Genomic DNA, 20,956 nt, shown 5'->3' on the forward strand with positions numbered 1-20,956 from the left:
TGTCTTCCTGTACTTTGAGGTTCCACCACCAAGTCTCCACCCCTTTCTGCTCAGAAGATACACCTAGTACTCTCCTGCCTGTCTTTCTGATCACCTTGGCTGTAGTAGTCTAGTCTTCCGGGAGCTCCTCCTGTCCACCGAGAGCTTGTCTCACCTCTTTCTGAAAAGCTGCACAACACTCTTCCTTTCTCAGCTTCCACCACATGGTTGTCCGCTCTACCTGTCTTCTTGAGTTTCCTCCCCACCACCAATATCATAACATACACAACACCCTCCATTTTAAGTTTCAGCCTCCATTGCTTGATCTGATACTCTTCACCTCCAAGATAATTTAGATAATAGTTCCTCACAACTGTCTAATAAACTTTGCCCTTCATTCTAGCTGAGACTATCCGCCTTCCACCAAATGCAACCTGATTGGACCCATTCCTCACTTACCTTTGCTCTGGACTGTTGACCCCAAATATTTAAGATCATCCACCCTCACAATCTCTTTTCCCCGTAGCCTCACTCTTCTCCCCCCACCTCTCTCATAAAAGCAAAATACACCTACAACGTCATCTGCGAACACAATGGTCCAAGGGAATTCCAGTCTAACCTAATCTGTTAGTCGATTCATCACCACAGCAAACAGTAAGTGGCTCTGAGCTGATCCCTGATGCAGTCCCATCTCCACCTTAAACTCGTAACTTGTATGGGGTGGACAGGTGTCTTTATGCAGCTAACGATTTCTCACAGGTGCATCTGATTCAGGATAATACACTGTGTGAGTGGAGGTGGACTTTTAAAGGCAGACTAACAGTTCTTTGAGGGTCAGAATTCTAGCTGATTGACAGGTGTTCAAATACTTTCTTGCAGCTGTATCACACAAATCGGTGAAAAAAAATCATACATTGTGATTTCTGGATTTTTCTTTTTCGATTATCTCTCTCACAGTGAACATGCACTTATGATGAAAATTTCAGACCCCTCCATGATTTCTAAGTGGGAGAACTTGCAATATAGCAGGGTGATCAAATACTTATTTCCTTCACTGTAATTATTGCTATTTCCTGGTCCACCACACATGCCTCTTCTATTATTCTTTCTCTCTTATTTTCTTTATTCATCAACTCCTCAAAATATTCTTTCCATCTGTTCAGCACACTATTGGAATCAGTCAACAGATTTTAATCTCTATCGTTAAACACGCTTAACCATAATGTCATTACCCCTGTTTCTTTCACCAACATGATCTGTACCGAGAATGACTCTCTTTCTAGGATACTCAGAACTACTTTGTCTAGCTCTTCCAGAATTTCCCCTTCACCTCAAGGTCCCATCCTACCGGGAAGGCACAGTCACTAATTACATTAAACATAACGCACTCATTTTAAAGTTTCAGCCTTATCACTTGATCTGATACTCTTTTCACCTCCAAGACATTCTTAGCTAACTCTTCCTTTGAAATAACACCTATTCCATTTCTCTTTCCATCTACACCATAGTAAAATAATTTAAACCCTGCCTCTACACTTTTAGCCTGACTGCCTTTCCAATACCTCTCCGAGACACCCAATCTGTCAACCTTTCTCCTTATCATTATTCCAACCAACTCTTGCTTTTTATGTCATAGTCCCAACATTCAAAGTTCCCACATTCAGTTTTACGCTCTGTGCTTTCTCCTTCCATTTTTCCATGTGAACCCGCTTTCCACCTCTCTATCTTTGACCGACAGTACCTGAATTTCCACCGGGTCCCTACACATTAATAGTGTCGGGGCGGATGTTGTTAACGCAGGCCATGACCGATCCTGTATGGAATTCTTTTGATGAACGTTCCTATTTGTATACCAAGTTTTAAGCCAGATGTGGTTCCTGATGCAACCCTCTGCATTTATCCATGCTTGGGACTGGCCTACAGTTTGCAGTGGCTTATGCCCCCCCCCCCCCCCACATAGTGCTGCATTGATAACAGTATATATACAGTCATTAAATAAAAATGTTACACTACTTATTTCTCCAATTTCCTGTTCATTTTAATAACTGGAACCACTGAATACATTTTATTTAAAGAATATATAACTGTAAGCTTTACTGTATTAAATGTGATTTTGGTTATTATCAAGAAAAACAATTTGTTGGAACGTGATATCTCATATAAAACTCTTACAAGCAGCTTTCATTATCATTACATTGGTCCCCCTCAAAAAAAAAATTAGTTGCATCAGACAAAATATTAATAAGAAACTCATGTTACTCATGTTAGTCTGTGTAAGGTTTTAGTGTGCAGTATTCTTGTATTTTAACTGCAATTAACATCTACCACTGTAAACAATACACGTCCATCCACTCAGTTTCCGGCCAGTGCTGTGTTTCATTGTGTACAGAGCCACAACACTCAAAAGGAGGACGTTTTTGTACCACCTGGATAGGAAGTGTTTCCTTTTGCATTTGGGTGGATTTTTATTCTTTTCAAACTCCCCGATTTCCAGAGTGCTCTCCAACGATGAGTGGAGCCTGTATTTATTCCTGGCTGAGCTTTCGTGTGGTACGCACCTGTACTGAGTGGTCCCATGCTTTCAATCATCTGCTTGTAACACTTACTCGAGTGTACATAGAATGACGCGTTAACCTAACAACAGGAAATCTACTGGATCTAACACTGACAATACTCACAGAGCCTGGAGGGGGAGCTGTGTTATGTCCCTTTAGCCAACACAGGAGCGAGTGGGCTCCCACAGGGTTATGTAATATATGTATTAGTACAAATTCATTTCCAATGAATTGGAGACGTTGTTCCGTAAAAAACAGAATGATTTGCAAATCATCATCAACCTATATTTATTTGAATACACTACAAAGACAAGATTGTCAATGTTCAAACTGATAAACTTTGATTTTAGGAAATACTCTTTAATTTAGAATATTATGGCTGAGACTAACCCTAACCCAAAAAAGAGGTAACAGGGTTATGTTTACCACTGTTTTACATTAGCCTTTCTTTTGACAACATTCAATAAATGTTTGAGGACTGAGGACAATAATTCTGGAAGTTTTGTAGGTAGATTTCTTGCCCATTCTTGCTTGATGTACAGCTTCAGCGGTTCAACAGTCTGGGGCCTCCGGTGTCGTATGTTACGCTTGAAAATTGCACCACACATTTTCAATGGGAGACAGGGCTAGACTGTAGACAGGCCGGCCTAGTCCCCACACTCTTTTACTATGAAGCCAAACTGTTGTAACGTGCAGAATGTGGTTTGGCATTGTCTTGCTGAAATGAGGAGGGGTGTCCATGAAAAAGACTGCTTGGATGGCAGCATACAGTGAAGAAAGTAAGTATTTGAACACCCTGCTATATTGCAAGTTCTCCCACTTAGAAATCATGGAGGGGCCTGAAATTTTCCTCGTAGGTGCATGTCCACTGTGAGAGAGATAATCTAAAAAGAAAAATCCAGAAATCACAATGTATGATTTTTTTAACGATTTATTTGTGATACAGCTGCAAGTAAGAAGCATATCAAGGTTCTGGCGTGGCCTAGCCAGTCTCCAACCCTAAACCCAATAGAAAATATTTGGAGGGAGCTGAAACTCCGTGTTTCTCAGCTAGAGGAAACGTTTGACCTCTGTTTTTGCAAACAAAGGCTACTGTGCCAAATATTAACATTGTTTTTCTCGGGTGTAGGTGCTGTATCACACAAATAAATCGTTAAAAAAAAATACATTGTGATTTCTGGATTTTTCTTTTTAGATTATCTCTCACAGTGAACATGCACCTACGATGAAAATTTCTGACCCCGCCATGATTTCTAAGTGGGAGAACTTACAATATAGCAGGGTGTTCAAATTCTTATTTTCTTCACTGTATGTTTCTCAAAAACTTGTATGTACCTTTCAGCATAAATGGGCCTTCAAAGATGTGTAAGTTAGCCATGCCATTAACACTAACACAACTCCATACCGTCACAGATAATGTTTTTTTTAACTTTGCGTCCAGAACAGTCGGGATAGTTTGGCCCGGAGGCCATGACGTCCACAATTTCCACAAACAATTTGAAATGTTGACTCATCAGACCACACTTTTCCACTTTGCATCAGTCCATATTAGATGAGCTCAGGCCCTCGGTGTTGTTAGTGGATTTTGTTTTGCAAAGTCAAATTTAAGTTGCACTTACAGATGTAGTGCTTAACTGTTTTTACTGACATTGGTTTTCTGAAGTATTCCTGAGCCCATTTGGTGATATCCTTTATACATTGTGAGTTTTTGATGCAGTACCGCCTGAGGGATAGGTCACACCACCGCATCTCAATTGGATTTAAATCCAGACATTGACATGGCCACTCCAAAACCTTTTATTCATTTATATATATTTTTTGAGCCGTTCAGAGGTGAACTTGCTAGTGTGTTTCGGATTGTTGTCCTTCTGCATAATCAAAGAACACTTGAGTTTGAGGGCACAAACTGTTGTTGTTTTCCTTTCGGCTTGTCCCTTTCGAGGTCGCCACAGCGTATCATCTCAGATGAACGCATATATATGTTTGGCACAATTTTTACGCCGGATGCCCTTCCTGACGCAACCCTTCTCGGGAAGTGGAGGCCCCAGTGGGATACGAACCCACAACCCCTGGTTTACCAAACCAGTGCTCTAACCACTGAGCTACGGGGCCTTGAGGGCACAAACTGATGGCTGGAATTTCTCCTTGAGAATTTTCTGGTACACACCAGAATTCATTGTCCATCACAGCAAGTTGTTGTGGTCCTGAGGCAGAAAAGCAGCTCCAGACCATCACATTGCCAACACAATGCTTCATTGATGGCATAATGTTCTTTTTATGAAATGCTGTGCCATTTTTATGCCAGATGTAATGGGCCGGAACCTTCCATGTTAAATTTTCGACTCATCAGTCCACAGAATGTTTCTCCAAAATTCTTGAGGCTCATCAAAATGTTTTTTGGAAAATGTGAGACGAGGCCTTGTATTCATTGCTGACAGCTGGGGTTTTTACCGGGAACTCTCCCATGGATGCCATTTTTGGCCAGTGTCTTTGTCAGTGTCTGGTTGAGTCATGAACACTGACCTTAACTGAGGCCAGGGAGGCCTGTAGGTCTTTAGATGCTGTTTGAAGTTCTTCTGTGACCTCCTGGATGAGTCGTCATGGCACTCTTGGGAGTAATTTTAGATGGGTGTCCACTCCAGGGAATGTTTTCCAATGTTCCCAGTTATCTCCATTTGTGAATAGTGGCTCTGATAGTAACTCGCTGGAACTCCAAAGCCTTGGAAGTAGCTTTGTAACCTTTTCCACTTTTTTCTCATTTGTTCCTGAATTTCTTTGGATCATGGCATGATGCGTTGGTTCTTGATCTTGTAGCCTACTTCACTTTATCTGTCAGGTTCTAATTATGTGATTTTTTGATTCACACATATGTTCGTAATCAGCTTTGGGCGTGGCTTGTGAAATAGAACTCACCTTTCCCAAGTTTATGGCTAGTCACAGTGTCTCTGAGATTAAAATGAGAATTGATGATTTCAAACCTTTGTGCCTGATATGCAAAACAAAAACTGAAAATAAGGGGGTACAAATACTTTTTCACGCCCTGTACATGCTCTGATTTCTCTAGATTCTCTGAATCCTTTGATGATGTGGACCGTAAATGGTGAAATACCTAAATTACCACTAATTGTACATTGAAAAACATCGTCCTTAAACTCTTCAACTATTTTCTCACACACTTGTTCACAAAGAGGTGGACCTCGCCGCATCTTGGCTTGTGAATGACAAAGCAATTGAGGGAAACTCCTTTTACAACAAATCATGGCACCCAACTGTTTCCACAAAGCCTGTTCATCTGTGGGATGTTTCAAACAGGTGTTTGAGGAGCATTCCTGAACTTTCTCAGTCTTTTTTTGCCACCTGTCCCGGCTTTTTTGGAAACGTGTTGAAGCCCTAAAATTGTAAGTTCATAATTATTTGCTAAAAACAAAGTTGATCAGTTTGAACATTAAATATCTTGTGTTTGTAGTGTATTCAATTAAATATAGGTTGAACATGTTTTGCAATTATGTTTATTTTTTAACACAACCCTTACGGTACCTCATGGTGCCATAACTTTTTTAGCATTACAATGTACAATCACGTGTTTCAGTGACACGGCAAAAGCTTTTACACAGTATGCACTATTCCTATGTGTTGTGTGCCCCTTTCTCGAGTTTGCATTTTAACACAACACAGAGAGTCTTTGCTGTGTGTCTGTTGGCTCGTCATATAGGCAAAAATACTGAAAACTTCTGCGTGGGTCTTTTTTTCCTACTACTCAGTGCATAGTAACCATTAAAGAAAAAGAGGTTTATTACAAGGAAATCCTCACCTCTTGTTGGCACTGCTTGACTGCAGCCCCATGGTGGCTGCGAGATTTAGTTCTCTTGCTGGCGGTTGAGGTCACGATAGCTGTAGGAAAAATAGTAGGTACTGCAGCTGGTTTTAGCCTCTGTCTCTGTATCTGATGCTTTCTGCTCAAGCTTTCTCATAACATGCCAGTTCAAAGTGAACAGCAGAGCTTGGAATTCTTGCTACGCACCCATAACTTATCACGTTTCTTCGTCGATTGACTTTCCCTATTGATTGGTCACATTCTTTTTCCCTTGGAAGCCCCCCCACCCCAAAAAAATGCCACTGCCTGAGCCATTTGCACAATGAAATGTCACATAATAAACCATCATGACACCGTTAAATCGTGCAACTAATAAACAGGGATGAGAACAGGAGGATGGAACAATAGCATGTCTCTTGTTCTTTGTTGTTGTTGCTATGTTGTTGCTTGTTCTTTGTTCAGAATGTCGTACCATGGCAGCACCGACTGCTGGAGAAAAATTCCTTGTGTATTTTTATACGCCACGTAACAGAAATGACATTATACATTATGAAGTGATGAGGGCTCTGCGAGCCATATGCAACATCAAAAAAGCCAGATATGGCTCGCGAGCCAATGGTTCCCAACCCCTGCCTTATAGGCATCTGCTGGATGTAGTCGTAAGTACGGGTGATCATAACTCGCCTTCGTTGTGACTCGGGTACTGATTGTACTCATCGTTTTTGGCCACACAAAATCTTGTCCTGTACAGTAATATGGGATCATATGGCCTAAAAAAAAAGTAATTCAATGTTATGGAGATTCAACTACAGTCAATGTGATTTGATGGGCACGTATGCGCCCGCGCGCCATCACACTCACAAATCTGCACAGTCCAGCACAAAAAAAAAAATCACGCGCATAAAATTTGTTATGAGTAGAAATACATAGATATTGAAAGAAGTCGTTTATTTTGTGTAGTCTTCACATTAATTTACATGTTTATTTCATAAACAATTTAACAAAACAAGGCTGATCCTAAACAATAAGTATTCACCCGGAAACAGGAAATGCAAGTTAACCCTACTGAGCATGTTCGGAAGTTATGCCAAAAGCACACGTTCCGAGTTTCTTCACGCACTCTGAGTGCATTTACGTCGAAAATCATTTACATCATGAGGCATTTCAAAGGAAATTCTGTTACACTGAAAACATTTCTGGGATATAACATAGGTAACTGTATGAGATTGTGATTTACTTTGACTTGATCTAAATTCTAACGTTAGACTAGTCTGTCCATATATCTAAATGTGAATGGTCATTTTCCCCCGTGGTACCGTGTTATCTTGAAGTTGAAAACTTTTCCCCTCTACATGCTTTAGAAAGATAGAGATCATCTACTGCTAGCTTTCATCAATGGATTGACAATAGATACCGCTGTAAATTACGCTAGATTGTAACAATACATCATGATTGCCGACAGGAATGTTTGTTACAATGTATCGCTTGTTTGTTGCCACTAACGCGATTATGTTGAACTAAACTTTCAGCATTTTCAAAACATTGTGGGTATTGACCGTTCGTGCTTATTCCTTGACAGGCCAGTGCATTTAATTTTTTTTCAGATTAAGTTTGCCAGATCAAGAATTTTTATTGATAAAAAATTTTAAATACCGTTTTATATCATGTTCTACTCATATCTGGTGAAATTGGAAATGATCATTTCTGAGTTTGAAATTTTTGTTTTCTATTTTAGTTATGTATCGGTTTATTTTATTTTTAATTTACAGTTACATTAATCTAGTAAATTATTTTAAGGTCTTGAGATTCCATCCCTAATCACACCAACATTTTGTTTGTTTTTCCACAAAGATCTACCTTAACCTCTTCTGCCTATGGTGGTGCTCAAAGGCAAAACTATTCCTGTAGTACTTGTACCAATTTTTACAATAATTGTCCTCCTGAAATGATTGCCATTATATGAATAATGTACAAGATTAAATGTACAAAGTTGACTAAACAGACTACTGTACTGAATGTCTTGTGGTTGGTCTTTACACTCATATTTACCATTTTCATTATAGCAAATTAGTAGTAGCACACCATTTTTGTTAGTTTTTCCTCATGGACTAACGAGATTATTAAATTACTTTTTACTCAATAGTCAATGGAAAAAATGTACTTATCGTGTTTAAATGCAATCAATTTGATAAGCGCTACATCATTCATGACTAATTTGATGAGATTTTGTTTCCTGAGAGGAAAAATTGAGGGTTTCCTTTGAAGTGAACCTTTTATTTCTTCAAGTTGTTGAGAAATATAATCACAGAATGTGGACTTTTTAAACAGGGTTTCAGACACAAAGTACGAAAAACAAGGGAGACTTTCAGTTACAGCGGTTTCTTGAATGTACAAAAGTAGTTCCGTTCAAAAAAATATCCATCCATCCATTTTCTTAGCCGTTTATTCACACAGGGGTCATGGGGGTGCTGGAGACTATCCCAGCTGTCAACAGGCGGGAGGTGGGTTACACCGTGAACTGGTTCCCAGCCAATCGCAGGGCACATAGAGACAAACAGCACACTCATAGTCACACCTAGGGGCAATTTAGAGTGTCCAATTAATGCTGCATGTTTTTGGGATGTGGGAGGAAACCAGCATGCCCCGAGAAAACCCACGCAGGCACTGGGAGAACATGCAAACTCTACACAGGTGGGGCCCGGGACTGAACCCTCACCCTCAGAACTGTGATGCCAACATTTTACAGCTCACCCAACATGCCACCCAATTGTGTAATTTCCGGATTTCATTAAAATGACATTTATTGTATGTCAATAACCAAGAATTATATAGTATTTAGTTTCTCGGAGGATTGGATTAGTAATTCATTGGTCACATTTCAAACTGCAGCGAGGAATGACATTCAGCTGCCCAATAAGGAGAGATGCAGAAGAGAAAATAGGGAACAGTAAATTAGGAGGATTACTAATAACTAAATGGATTACTTACAGTTTCATCAGTACAGATGGAGTGGACTTGGGTACCAAACATCACAGAGGTGAAGATGAGGAAAAGGAGGCCCTCAAAGCACAGGAGTATGAGGAGGATGACTGTTGCTGGTGGAGAGAAGGAACTGCACTCTGGGAAATGAGGATATGAAGGAAGTAAAGGACGAAGGCAAAGATAAGGGTCATAGCAGGTTCTACAACACTATGATAATCTGTCTATTATGTAATTGTCTACAGACCTGCATATTCTAATGAACATCCAAAACTTGCTAAGTTTGCTTGAGGAGATGGGATGTACTAAACTACAAAAGGAGACTTTGTGGTTTAATTTAAGTGTACATACAAAGGTAACATGATAAAAGATTGAATCTGATTTGTCTCTGCTGTTAAAACTACATTCAAACGGGAAAGCTTTGTAGGCAGAAGTAAGATGGGAAGCGGAATTGGTACCTTGTTGGGGAAGCACGCCAAAGACAGAGAGAAAAGGAATGAGCTAACACTGGGAAACAAATCAAACCAATTGTAAGTTAAAATTCTCGTCGACAATTATCTCTTAACCATCAACAGGAAAGCATCTCTGCTCTTAGTTCAACAAAATCACAATCACATGGCAAAGTATCTGAGTCTACCAGAAAACTGACATAGTAAAAGTTATCCTTTTGAATATTTGAATACAATCAATAAAATAGTGCAGGATGAGACAGTGTGTAATGTTAAAATTCCACCTTGGCACACCCTTCTCATGGATGAAAGCACAGACAATACAATGCACAAAAAGCCAGTTCTGTATTTTAAAAACAGGGAACTAAATAACATTCACCATAATATTGTTTGGGAGGATCATTCAGCTGTCAGCATATACTGCTAAAGATATTGGGCAAACAATGATTCAGTTTTTAAACAGACGGCGATATGATTGTGAATCAACACAAAAAAGGAAAGAAATTTGGAAGCAGTGTTTCAAATTTATAACTTATAGTTGTCGTGGTTGGATTAGCAGTGTATTTTTTTGTGTAGTTAAAAGAACAAAAGGGCACCCCATTGTTGTGTCCTCTCCCCTCTACTCTTCTTGCGCTACACGAATGACTGCACCTCGTAGCACCCAACTGTCAAACTCCTGAAGTACGCAAATGACACCAGGATCACTGGCCTCATCAAAGACGGCGACGAGTCTGCGTATTGACAGAAAGTGATGAGACTTGAGCTTTGGTGTGGTCAACACAACCTGGCGTTAAATGCTCTAAAGACTGTGGAGATGATTGTGGACTTCAGGAGGCATCCTTCACCACAGCTGCCCCTGACGCTGTGCAACTGTCTTGTGTCAACTGTCGAAACCTTGAAGTTCTAGGGAATTACAGTCTCAGAGGACTTGAAGTGGAAGCCAAACATCAACTCCATCCTCAAAAAAGCCCAGCAAAGGATATACTTCTTGCGGCTTCTGAGGGAGCACAGCATACAGTTCTACACAGCGGTTATCCAATCAGTACTGAGTACCTCCATCACAGTCTGGTTTGGGGCCGCCACAAAAAAGGACAAACTCGAACGGCAACGGACAAAACCGCTGAATGGATTGTTGGCACCACACTACCAACTATTGAGGAATTGCATGCAACACGAATTAGGTCCGGAGCAGACAGGATCCTTTTGGATCCTCCACATCCTGGCCGCCAGCTCTTCCAGCTCCTTCCGTCGGGAAAGCGCTATAGATCAATGAAAGTAAAAAGTAGCAGGCTTTCGAACAGTATTTTTACTTTATTCAATTAAGTCATTAAATTCTTAATCAGCGAACCTAATATTTTTATGCCTTGTGCCATAGTTTGGACACTCACTCACTCAAATCCTGCTGATCCAATCAGTATTAGTATTAGTAATATTGATATTATACATGTATTTTTACATTTATTTTTTATATTTTGTAGACCGCACGATTCGTCACTTTAAACTGCTCCCTTTGCACAATTGACATTGCACTGGTCTACAACGGAAACCGCAAACGGGTAAAAGCTGTGCAAGGTTAACACAATGTGAGACGTTAACACACTTTCCTCTTATCTATTCTGAATAAAGAAGATTTTACATCTTGGGCGACTTCTATAAGGAGTAGTTCCTATAAACAGAAATGTCTTGTTCTTTGTTGTTGTTGTTTGTTGTTCTTTGTTTTGAATGTCCGCCTGCCGGATAAAAATTCCCTGTGTTTTTACACACTTGGGCAACAAAGCTGATTCTGATTATTTTTATAATCCATGTAATTTAAATAGATGACAGTTATATAAGCACAGCCCACACGTCTAATGTAGCTTGCAGTAGTCAAAGGGGCTTAGTGTGTTTGCTCAAAAATTAGAGGGAACATTGGTGCTACCAATGACAATTTAAAACCGGAAGGGGTAGGGGGGGGTGCCGCGCCCCTGCCCTAAACGCAAAGTGTTCTGTCAATTAACTCATATTGTCAGTTAACCTGTCAGGAACTTTCAAAGCCCTGACCTCATCATCTGGGCTTCACCATGTTCTTTAAAAACATACTACTTTTTTTGTATGAAAACGTTTGACCTCGAAGAATCTCTAAGAAACTCTCTTTCATTATTGTGGTATTGAACAAAAAAATTGTTTTTGGTGTTTCTGACTTAGACTTGACAGGAGAGGTTAAGTCTGATTTTAGACAATGAGGCAAAAAAATGAAACGTGTTTTTGCACAGTGTATATAAACTTCTGGCTTCAACTGTATATACAAACCATGTAAATTTTGTCTTTCTTTGAATATGTTACCAATTATTTTTTTCTGAAACACTCTAAAATTGACCCTAGGTGTGAATGTGACAGTTGTCCTTCTCCATGTGTCCTGCGATTGGCTGGCAATCAGTTCAGGTTGTACCCTGCCTCCTGCCCCGATGACAGCTGGGATAGGCTCCAGCACTCCTGTGACCCTTGTGAGGATAAGTGGCTGAGAAAATGGATGGATGGAATGGATGACTTTTTCTGCAGTGAATGATTTCACTTTGGTTTTAACCCAATTAAAGACATTTTTAAAGAAAAAAATTGAATTAAATGTGGAGATGTTGATAGACATTCCTTATCTTATCAAGGCCAAATTCACTTTCAAGCACCGAAGAACAATTTTCAAGCTCACCCAAGAGGCGAAAACTGCCCAAGATGACTTCATAATTTGCATTTTACTTGTATCGGGATAAAAAGTCATTCTATAAACAAAATTCTAAATCGTACTTTATTTAGACATATGTATATATACACACACACACACACACACACACACACACACACACACACACACACACACGCACACGTGCACACACACAGCCTTGTGAAAGTATTCGGCCCCTTGAACTTTTCAATGTATCAATGGAGAATGTTTGTGAAAAGCATTCTTCAGCTCTGCCCACAGATTCTCGATTGGATTCAGGTCTGGACTTGACTTGGCCACTCTAACACCTGGAAACGTTTATTTGTGAACTGTTGTAGATTTGGCTTTATGTTTTGGATCATTGTCCTGTTGGAAGATAAATGTCCGTCCCAGTCTCAGGTCTTTTGCAGACTCGAACAGGTTTTTTTTTCCAGAATAGTCCTGTATTTGGCTCCATTCATCTTCCCATCTATTTTAACCATCTTCCCTGTCCCTGCTGAAGAAAAGCAGGCCCAAACCATGAGGCTGCCACCACCATGTTTGACAGTGGGGATGGTGTGTTCAGGGTGATGAGCTGTATTGCTTTCATGCCAAACACATCGTTTTGCATTGTGGCCAAAAAGTTCGATTTTGGTTTTTATCTGACCAGAGCACCTTTTCTACGTTTGATGTGTCTCCCAGGTGGCTTGTGGCAAACTTTAAACGAGAATTTTTATGGACTTTGAGAAATGGCTTTCTTCTTGCCACTCTTCCATAAAGGCCAGCTTTGTGCAGTGTATGACTGATTGTTGTCCTATGGACAGACTCTTTCCCGTCAGCTGTCGATCTCTGCAGTTCATCCAGAGTGATCATGGGCCTCTTGGCTGCATCTCTAATCAGTCTTCACCTCGTTTCAAGTGAAAGTTTAGAGGGACAGCAGGGTCTTGGTAGATTTGCATTGGTCTGATACTCTTTCCATTTCAATATGATTGCTTGCACAGTGCTCCTTGAGATGTTTAAAGCTTGGGAAATCTTTTTGTATCCAAATCCGGCTTTAAACTTCTTGTGTTCCTTGGTCTTCATGATGCTCTCTCCACTTTAAACAGAACCATGAAACTATCACAGAGCAGATGTATACAGGTTTTTATACAGGTGGATTCTATTTATCATCATCAGTCAACATTGGATGATTCAGACATCCTCACTGAACTTCTGGAGTGAGTTTCCTGCACTGAGCAAAGAGGCCCAATAAGACTGCACGCCCACTTTTCAGTTTTTTGTCTTTTTAAAAAAAAAAAAATATATATATATATATATATATGTATATATATATATATATATCTTTGTTTGAAGCCTAAAATGTGGCGAAAGGTTGGAAACTTCAAGGAGGCCGAATACTTTCACAAGGACTGTGTCTGCGTGTATATATATATATATATATACACACATATTTATTTTGATCTTAAAAGCTACCTATTCAGATAAGTGTGTTTTAAGTATTTGTCCAGAAGCACTTTCAAAACCTTCAGAACATCTCAGTTAAGGCAATTTTGAAAATTTTGAAAGCTTACAAATAAAAATGGAAACGAATTCTTTACTTTTTGGCAAAACTACAAAAGGTCTCCTGGTGAAAATACGATAAAAGTGTGTACAGTAGTACTTTGCCTTACAAGTTCAATGCCTTCCGCAACTATGTTTGTGACTAATTTTACTTGTGAATTAATTTCCCCCACTGATATAAATAATAATGCCATCAATCTGTTCGAGCCTCACACCAAAGCCTCATTTTTTAAAACCGTTTTTAAGTAAGGTAAAACAGCACTATGCAGGTATTAGTAATTAGATGGCTCATGGATGGATCAGTTTGACTGTACCGTTCAATAAATGACTGAAAGATCATCATCAACTTCACTCGATTAACTGGGTATCTGAAACTCGCCGGTAACTACAACTTTGGCTCAACACAAAACAGCAAAAAAAATAAATGAAATCCAGACCAAACAATGACTTGTAACTTGAAAAACCCATTAGTTTGGTGACTTGTGTAGTTAAAGTATCACTGTATTCTATGTACAGTATGAGCTCAATTTTTGGGTTGTTATTTTTACATTTCAAAAGTTTTTCTGTTTTCCATTGAACTTTTCAGGATCAGGTTGTCATACAGAACAAAAATATAAAAAAATACTGTAATTATACAGTTGACAAAAAGCATACTTACTTGTCCAATCATCTTCAAAGCAGTAGAGAAAATGGAAAACCACCATGAATAGAGCATGGAGAGAGACAAGCGCTATGTACATCTGAGTAAAAAAAAAAAAATAAAAAAAAAAGGGAAAAAGGAGGGTTTAAGGAACTACACTCACTCGAAAAAAATCGTAAAATTAATTATATCTACTGTAGAATATGGAATTCTTGCAGAGTGAAAGCGGCAACTACAAAACACTATGAATGTTATTGTTATCAGAGTCAACTTACTGTGAACAACACAAAGTACTTTTGATTGTTCTCCCCAACGCAGTTGTTGACCCATGGGCAGTGGTGGTCCATCTTTCGTATGCAGCGTTTACAAACACTGACAGAGACAGTCAAAAATGTATGTGAGAAAATGCATAAACGGTGTTCACTCAACACTCAAGAGCAACATGTTTTTAAGAAAACAGACAGACTTGTAAACCCTCAGCCACCATCAAGTTGGATACTTGTATGAGCCCAAAGTTAACTGGCTAAACATCAGTTGCATTTTCCAGGTCCATGTGGACATGAACGCGTGAAAACATTGTTCTTTACCTACAGTGATGTGCTCGGTCAGGCTTGATGCTACAGCACTTGGGACATTTGTAGACCACCTGTCCTGGTTTCAGCTGAAGGCTTTCTATGTATTCCTTTGTTGCATTGCCTTTCGGCACTGCCCCCTGTAAGAAAAGTGATACCTTCAAGATCAGTTTTTATCTCAAATGGAGCGTCGTTGTCATGAGCAAGACTTGGCCACTGCCAAGAGGGGCGTGGTCATGCCACAGCTCTGGGTGCTGACACCTGTCACCGCCTAACATTATGCCCTCGTCTCAGAGTCCTGCATTTGGGTCCAGCCCTGCACTGGAGGTTCGTGACAGAACGAACTGGCCATTACAGGACCCAGCAGGAAAGACGCACCGTAGCTGGGAACGGCGCCAGGCACACCGCCTGCTTGAGGACCAAGCATATTCTATCCGGGTGAGCGCCGTGGTGTTGTCCCTTCCTTCCTTATCACACGCACCGCCCGCATGTAATGATCACATCCCGACAACGACCCGCTCACACCGCATATTTTTTTGGACTCGCAATTTTAGGACTGAGGAAGACTTAAATTTATATGACCGACCCTGACTGTGATTAGGATATTGAATGTGAAGTTCCTCTCTGATCAATCCCAGTCTGTTTGTGTTGCTGCCCCGCACCTCCAGCTCCCGATTGCCTTTGTCCAGTAGGTCCAAGTCCTCGTATTTCAATCTTTTTTTTGGAACCCGCTTGGCCATCTACCCGGGTCCTCCGCGTGGTGGCCAGAGGATACCCCCAAGCATGGTGCCTCTTTGTGCCTCCCGCTGCGCGGAGATCCAAGACACCGCCATCGTCCATCCATGCCTCACCGGCAACGACCAAACAACCAGCAGAACCATATCTGATGGTGAGACTTCCAGCCCAGAGGGAGGTGGGGTCCGCAACTCCCGAGGTGGAGCGACGGGAGGATCACGAGGTCTTCTATTGCGAAATGCGGGCAGAAATAGAGTGGCAGAGTGCCAAACTTAAGGTCCTCACAGACCAGGTTCGGTGGGAATTGGATAATCGGCCGAGCTACGCCCACGTCGTGGTTGAAATGACTCGCTGCTGACCCACGCTCACATTGTGGTGGCAACTGACTCACTGCCACGCTACATCCACGTTGCAGTGGCGACAGACTTCCTGGCGAACCACGTTCACGGCACAGTAACCACCAATCCGCTACCGAGCCAAGTCCACGTCACGGTTGCCACAGACCCGCTGCCGCGCCACGACCACGTCGCGGTGGCAACGGACTTCCGGGCAAATCACGCTTATGCCGCAGTAGCAACGCACCTGCTACCGAGCCAAGCCCACGACTGTAGCAACAGACCCACTGCCACGCCACGCCTACGTTGCAGCAGGGACGGACTTCCTGACAAATCACGCTCACGCCACGGTAGATTCCGAACCGTTTCCAAACCTACCTCACGTCGCGAGTGACAACATACCTCCTGCCGTGTCACACCCATGTCGCGGTGGCAACGGACTTCCGGGCAAGCGTCAAAGTAAAATAGCAGACTTAGCGAACGAAGACAAGCCTGCCATAGGGCCTCCAGTGTTTGTTTTGCAAAAAGATAAAACTCAGAATCGATCTGCAGAGGGCTTAAGTACAGAGGATGGAGAGGATTCAGCTAAAGATGAGACAAACTACTTTCCTCCACTTTATCATTCCCGTCGCTCTATTGTGTTCCCAAGAACAATGTATTCATGCCCCCCAGTTTCTGCCAGTATCCCACCGAGGACAGAGGCGCGCGAGCATGGTCGTGCTCGTCAACTGTAAGTGACTGCATTGGGACTGTAACTAGACAGGTATTTAAAATGGGACTGTCATCCCTATAAACATTCTAAAATAGATATTGTAATGAAAAATACATAAAACAGTATTCACTTCAATGTCTATAAGAAAAAATAAATGTGAGCGGATTGTGCGTCATTCATGTGCAAAGTTGCGCAATTGAGTGTCCCTCCACATCCAAGTGGTCGCCATATTGGTCACGTCCTCGGTCCTTGACGTCATCGTCACTTCCGCCGTTGAAAATGTGCAGTAATTGGTACTATGGAAGCCGAACAACAGAGATATTGGGATTTTTCCGGCGCCCCTTCTGACACCGAAGCTCTCACCACACAACAGAGTGAAGTTACAGGGGCAATATTATATGATAGTTTCGAGCCCTCAGGGCAATATTACACTATTGTTTCAACCCATATTCAGATGATATGCGATCACGGCCAAACCCCATCCCCGTCCGATCCACTTCCGCGGCGGAGATGAGCCATCGTGGCTCATCGCAGCCGGCCGGTATGGCTTATGACAGAGCCAAGCGGTGCTGCTTTAGTGGGGTGTTCACAGACGCCGCAGCACTGAGCAACACAGTCGAGCCGGGGCGCTTTATGCACGCACGCGACTGAGTAATGCATTCTCGGCTGGGTTCTTCAGAGCCGCCCCCATCGCAAAGCCCGACACGCAGCCTTCGCAGAAACTGTGACCACCGAATGTGGCGCCTCAGCTGCTATGGCTGATTTTCGGCGCCGTGGTGGCATATAATGGAGCCGAGGCGTGCTGCTTTTCGAGGGTTATTCACAGCCACCGCAGTATGCGATGAACACTATCGAGACGAGGCTGAGTGAGACATTGTTGGCTGGGCGACGCGCACATCAACACATTTCATATTTTGTTACGTTATGAGAGAGACCGATTATGTGGTCCGCCCCAAACTATTATTTTTTTTTAGTAGCTGTATACACACCTTCCTGTTATTTGGAACCCACGAACCTCTCGTCCTCTGCACCCGTGCAATCCATTTTTCACAACGAACAGTGTCTCTTTCAAAATTTTGAATGGTAATTTCATTCTCCCGAGTGTTCAAGCAATGTCCAGCAATGCAATGAGCCAGCATTTTGGCTAACACGAAGGAACAACGAGCTACCTTCCCAGAGGTAAAACTAATGGAAACAAACGAGTCCACTAGGGGGCGCCGCTGTCCTTTACGTCACTTCCTGCTTCTTCTCGAAAACAAATCCCTTAAGAGGATTTTCATGGCGGGAGTTACAAAAAGCTGTATACGTCAAAATCATGTTTTGTGGTGAAAAAACACATGGGACCGTATTGGCTGTGGGTTTTTCATTAATAATATACCAAAAATCCTCCATTTCATGACAGTCCCACTTTAAGTTGGAGTTTTTGTCACTGGCATTTGCCAGTTCGTTGTTGCCCTGAGTTAGTGAGTTGTATTCACTGACAGTAGGAATCTCCACCACTGGGAATAGTGTAGTGTTGAGTTATCCTTGTCACAGCGTTTCTGTGCCACCACAGTTAAGTCCTGCCTTAGTTTACGTTTCATAGTCATAGTCAAGTCCTAGTTCATAGTTTGTCTCCTGGTCATCAGACTTCGCTGCATGTCTTTTAGATCCTGCCTAGCCTAGCGTTTCTGTACCTCTGCCTTCTCTGACTGCTTACACCGTGTATGACCTCAGCTTTGACTAAAACTACGCCGAACATCATTCCCTCGTCTCTGAGTCCTGCATTTGGGTCCAGCCCCGCACCGGAGGTTCGTGACAGTTGTGACCTACGTTCCCTCTAATTTTTTAAGGCTGAGCAATCACACTAAGCCCCTCAGCGGTCCATTTAACTACTACGAGCAACATCAGACATGTCATCCATTGAAACTATATGGCTTATAAAAAGAATCAGATTACAGCATTAACATTCCCATCAAAACACTTTTAAGAACAATTTGATTTGTTTTTGCAATCTTACAATGAAAATGTCAACAAACTTTTGTTCCTTTAACTCCACAAAAAGTTCACTGCTAATCAAACCAAGGCAACGATAAATTATAAATTTGAAAGCCTGCTTCCAAATTTCTTTTTTTTTTTAATTCACAATCAGAATCCCCGTCTGTTTTTCTTGCTTTAAAATTTTATTATTGCTTGCACAATATTCTTTTCTAGTGCATGCTGATAGCTGAATGATGCTCCCAGTTTGTTATTTTGCTCCTTGTATTTAAAATATAGAACTAGCTTTTTTCTCCACTGTATTCTGTGCTTTCAGCCATGATGAAACTGGAACGTCAACATTACTAATTGACTGATGAATTGATCTATTACATTGACAGATTTAATTAAAAGGCATAACTTTTACTAAATGAGCTTTCTGGTATACTCAGGTACTTTGCCATGTGATTTGGCTTTGAAAATACAGCGCGCAGCCTCGATGAAGTCACGGCTTTTGTTACCGCATATGTCAGTTTCTGTGAGAAGTGTGTGTACCAACAAAAACTTTTCACACGTTCAATAACAACAAGACGTGGTTTTCAGCCTCTCGCACGAGAAACCAGCTGACTAAAGAAATTATCATTGCAAAGTGGGACTATGCAGTTAAACTGGAAAAACATCTCGGTGCTAATGACTCCAAATCAGTTTGGCACAGATTACAATTGTTCGCTAATTGCAGGCGACGTTCCCCCCAAGTAGAAAACAAGACTGGGCTTTTACTGCAGATTCAAAAAAGACACTTCTACTCCACGCACCCACCAAGCCGCTTCCACTCCACCATTTAACATCCATGAAAGGGACGTTAGACAGATCTTCAAACAACAAAAGATCAACAAAACACCGGGCCCAGAGAATGTGTCCCCATCCAGCCTCAAAGTCTGCACAGACCAACCTGCTCCTGTCGTCACAAAGATCTTCAAAAGGTCTCTAGAAATGTGTGACGGACCAACCTGCTTCAAACGCTACACCATTATACCAGTCCCCAAAAAAGCAGCAGTCTTAGGTCTTAATGACTACAAGCCTGTTGCCTTGACATCTGTAAATCATGAAGTCATTTGAATGCCTTGTGCTGGACCACCTCAAGAGCGAGACAGGTCCCCAGCTGGACCCACACTGCAGTTTGCCTATCGAGCTAACAAGTCTGCCAATGATGCCATCAACATGGGTCTGCACTTCATCCTTGAACATCTTGACAGCGAGGGTCCCTATGCAAGGATCCTGATCGTGGACTTCAGCTCTGCGTTTAACACCATCATCCCAGAACTCCTCTCCTCCAAACTTCTCCTGCTCAACATCTCGCCTGCCATCTCCCAGTGTATCTACAACTTCCTGAGGGGGAGGACATAGCAAGTCAGGCTGGGGGACACCACCTCATCTACACGCACTATCAGCACTGGGGCACCCCTAAGTTGTGTCCTACCCCCTCTGCTATTCTCGTTTAACACAAACGACTGCACTTCGAGGCATCAGACTGTCAAACTCCTGAAGTTTGCAGATGACACCACACCGAGAGGCGGCCATGGATGGGGTGCCGCGGAGACGTGGGCAAGAGGCGGCGTGGATGGGTCCCTGCCCAGACAAGAGCAAGAGGCGGCAGTGGATGGGTCGCCACCGAGGTATGAGCAAGAGGCAGGTTGGGGTCGGTCACCGACAAGGGATGAGCAAGCGTGGAGGGGTCATCACCGAGACAGGCAGCCGTGGATGGGCCATAGAAAAAAATCCTTGTGTGTTTTTATACACTTGGCCAATAAAGTTAATTGTGATTCTGATGACTGTATGTTCCGGACTATACATCGCTCTGGGGTACAAGTCACACTTGCCATAAAATACATGAAAAAGAAGAAAAAAAACATATATAGGTCGCACTTGAGTATAAGTCACATTTTTGGGTGAAGTTGATTTTATAAAATCCAACACCAAGAACAGACATCATTTA

General features: G+C 41.9%; 1 protein-coding gene across 4 annotated transcripts in view; it reads right to left on the minus strand.

Moving 5' to 3' along the window:
• LOC133501445 (palmitoyltransferase ZDHHC3-like) overlaps positions 1-20,956 on the minus strand; it is a 45,125-nt gene that overhangs the window by 13,094 nt on the left and 11,075 nt on the right. For 3 of the 4 annotated variants that reach the window (XM_061821217.1, XM_061821216.1, XM_061821219.1), the window contains exons 3-6: positions 15,238-15,362; positions 14,926-15,022; positions 14,669-14,750; positions 9,337-9,467 (exon numbers count right to left, since the gene is read on the minus strand). In XM_061821217.1, the coding sequence (XP_061677201.1) occupies positions 9,337-9,467; positions 14,669-14,750; positions 14,926-15,022; positions 15,238-15,362 (435 nt within the window). Of the gene's footprint in view, positions 1-6,494; positions 9,255-9,336; positions 9,468-14,668; positions 14,751-14,925; positions 15,023-15,237; positions 15,363-20,956 lie in introns of those variants that run through there. The other variant, XM_061821220.1, reaches the window with a different exon arrangement.

The sequence above is a fragment of the Syngnathoides biaculeatus genome, chromosome 5 (genome assembly GCF_019802595.1).
Source record: "Syngnathoides biaculeatus isolate LvHL_M chromosome 5, ASM1980259v1, whole genome shotgun sequence".
Taxonomy (NCBI): Eukaryota; Metazoa; Chordata; class Actinopteri; order Syngnathiformes; family Syngnathidae; genus Syngnathoides; species Syngnathoides biaculeatus.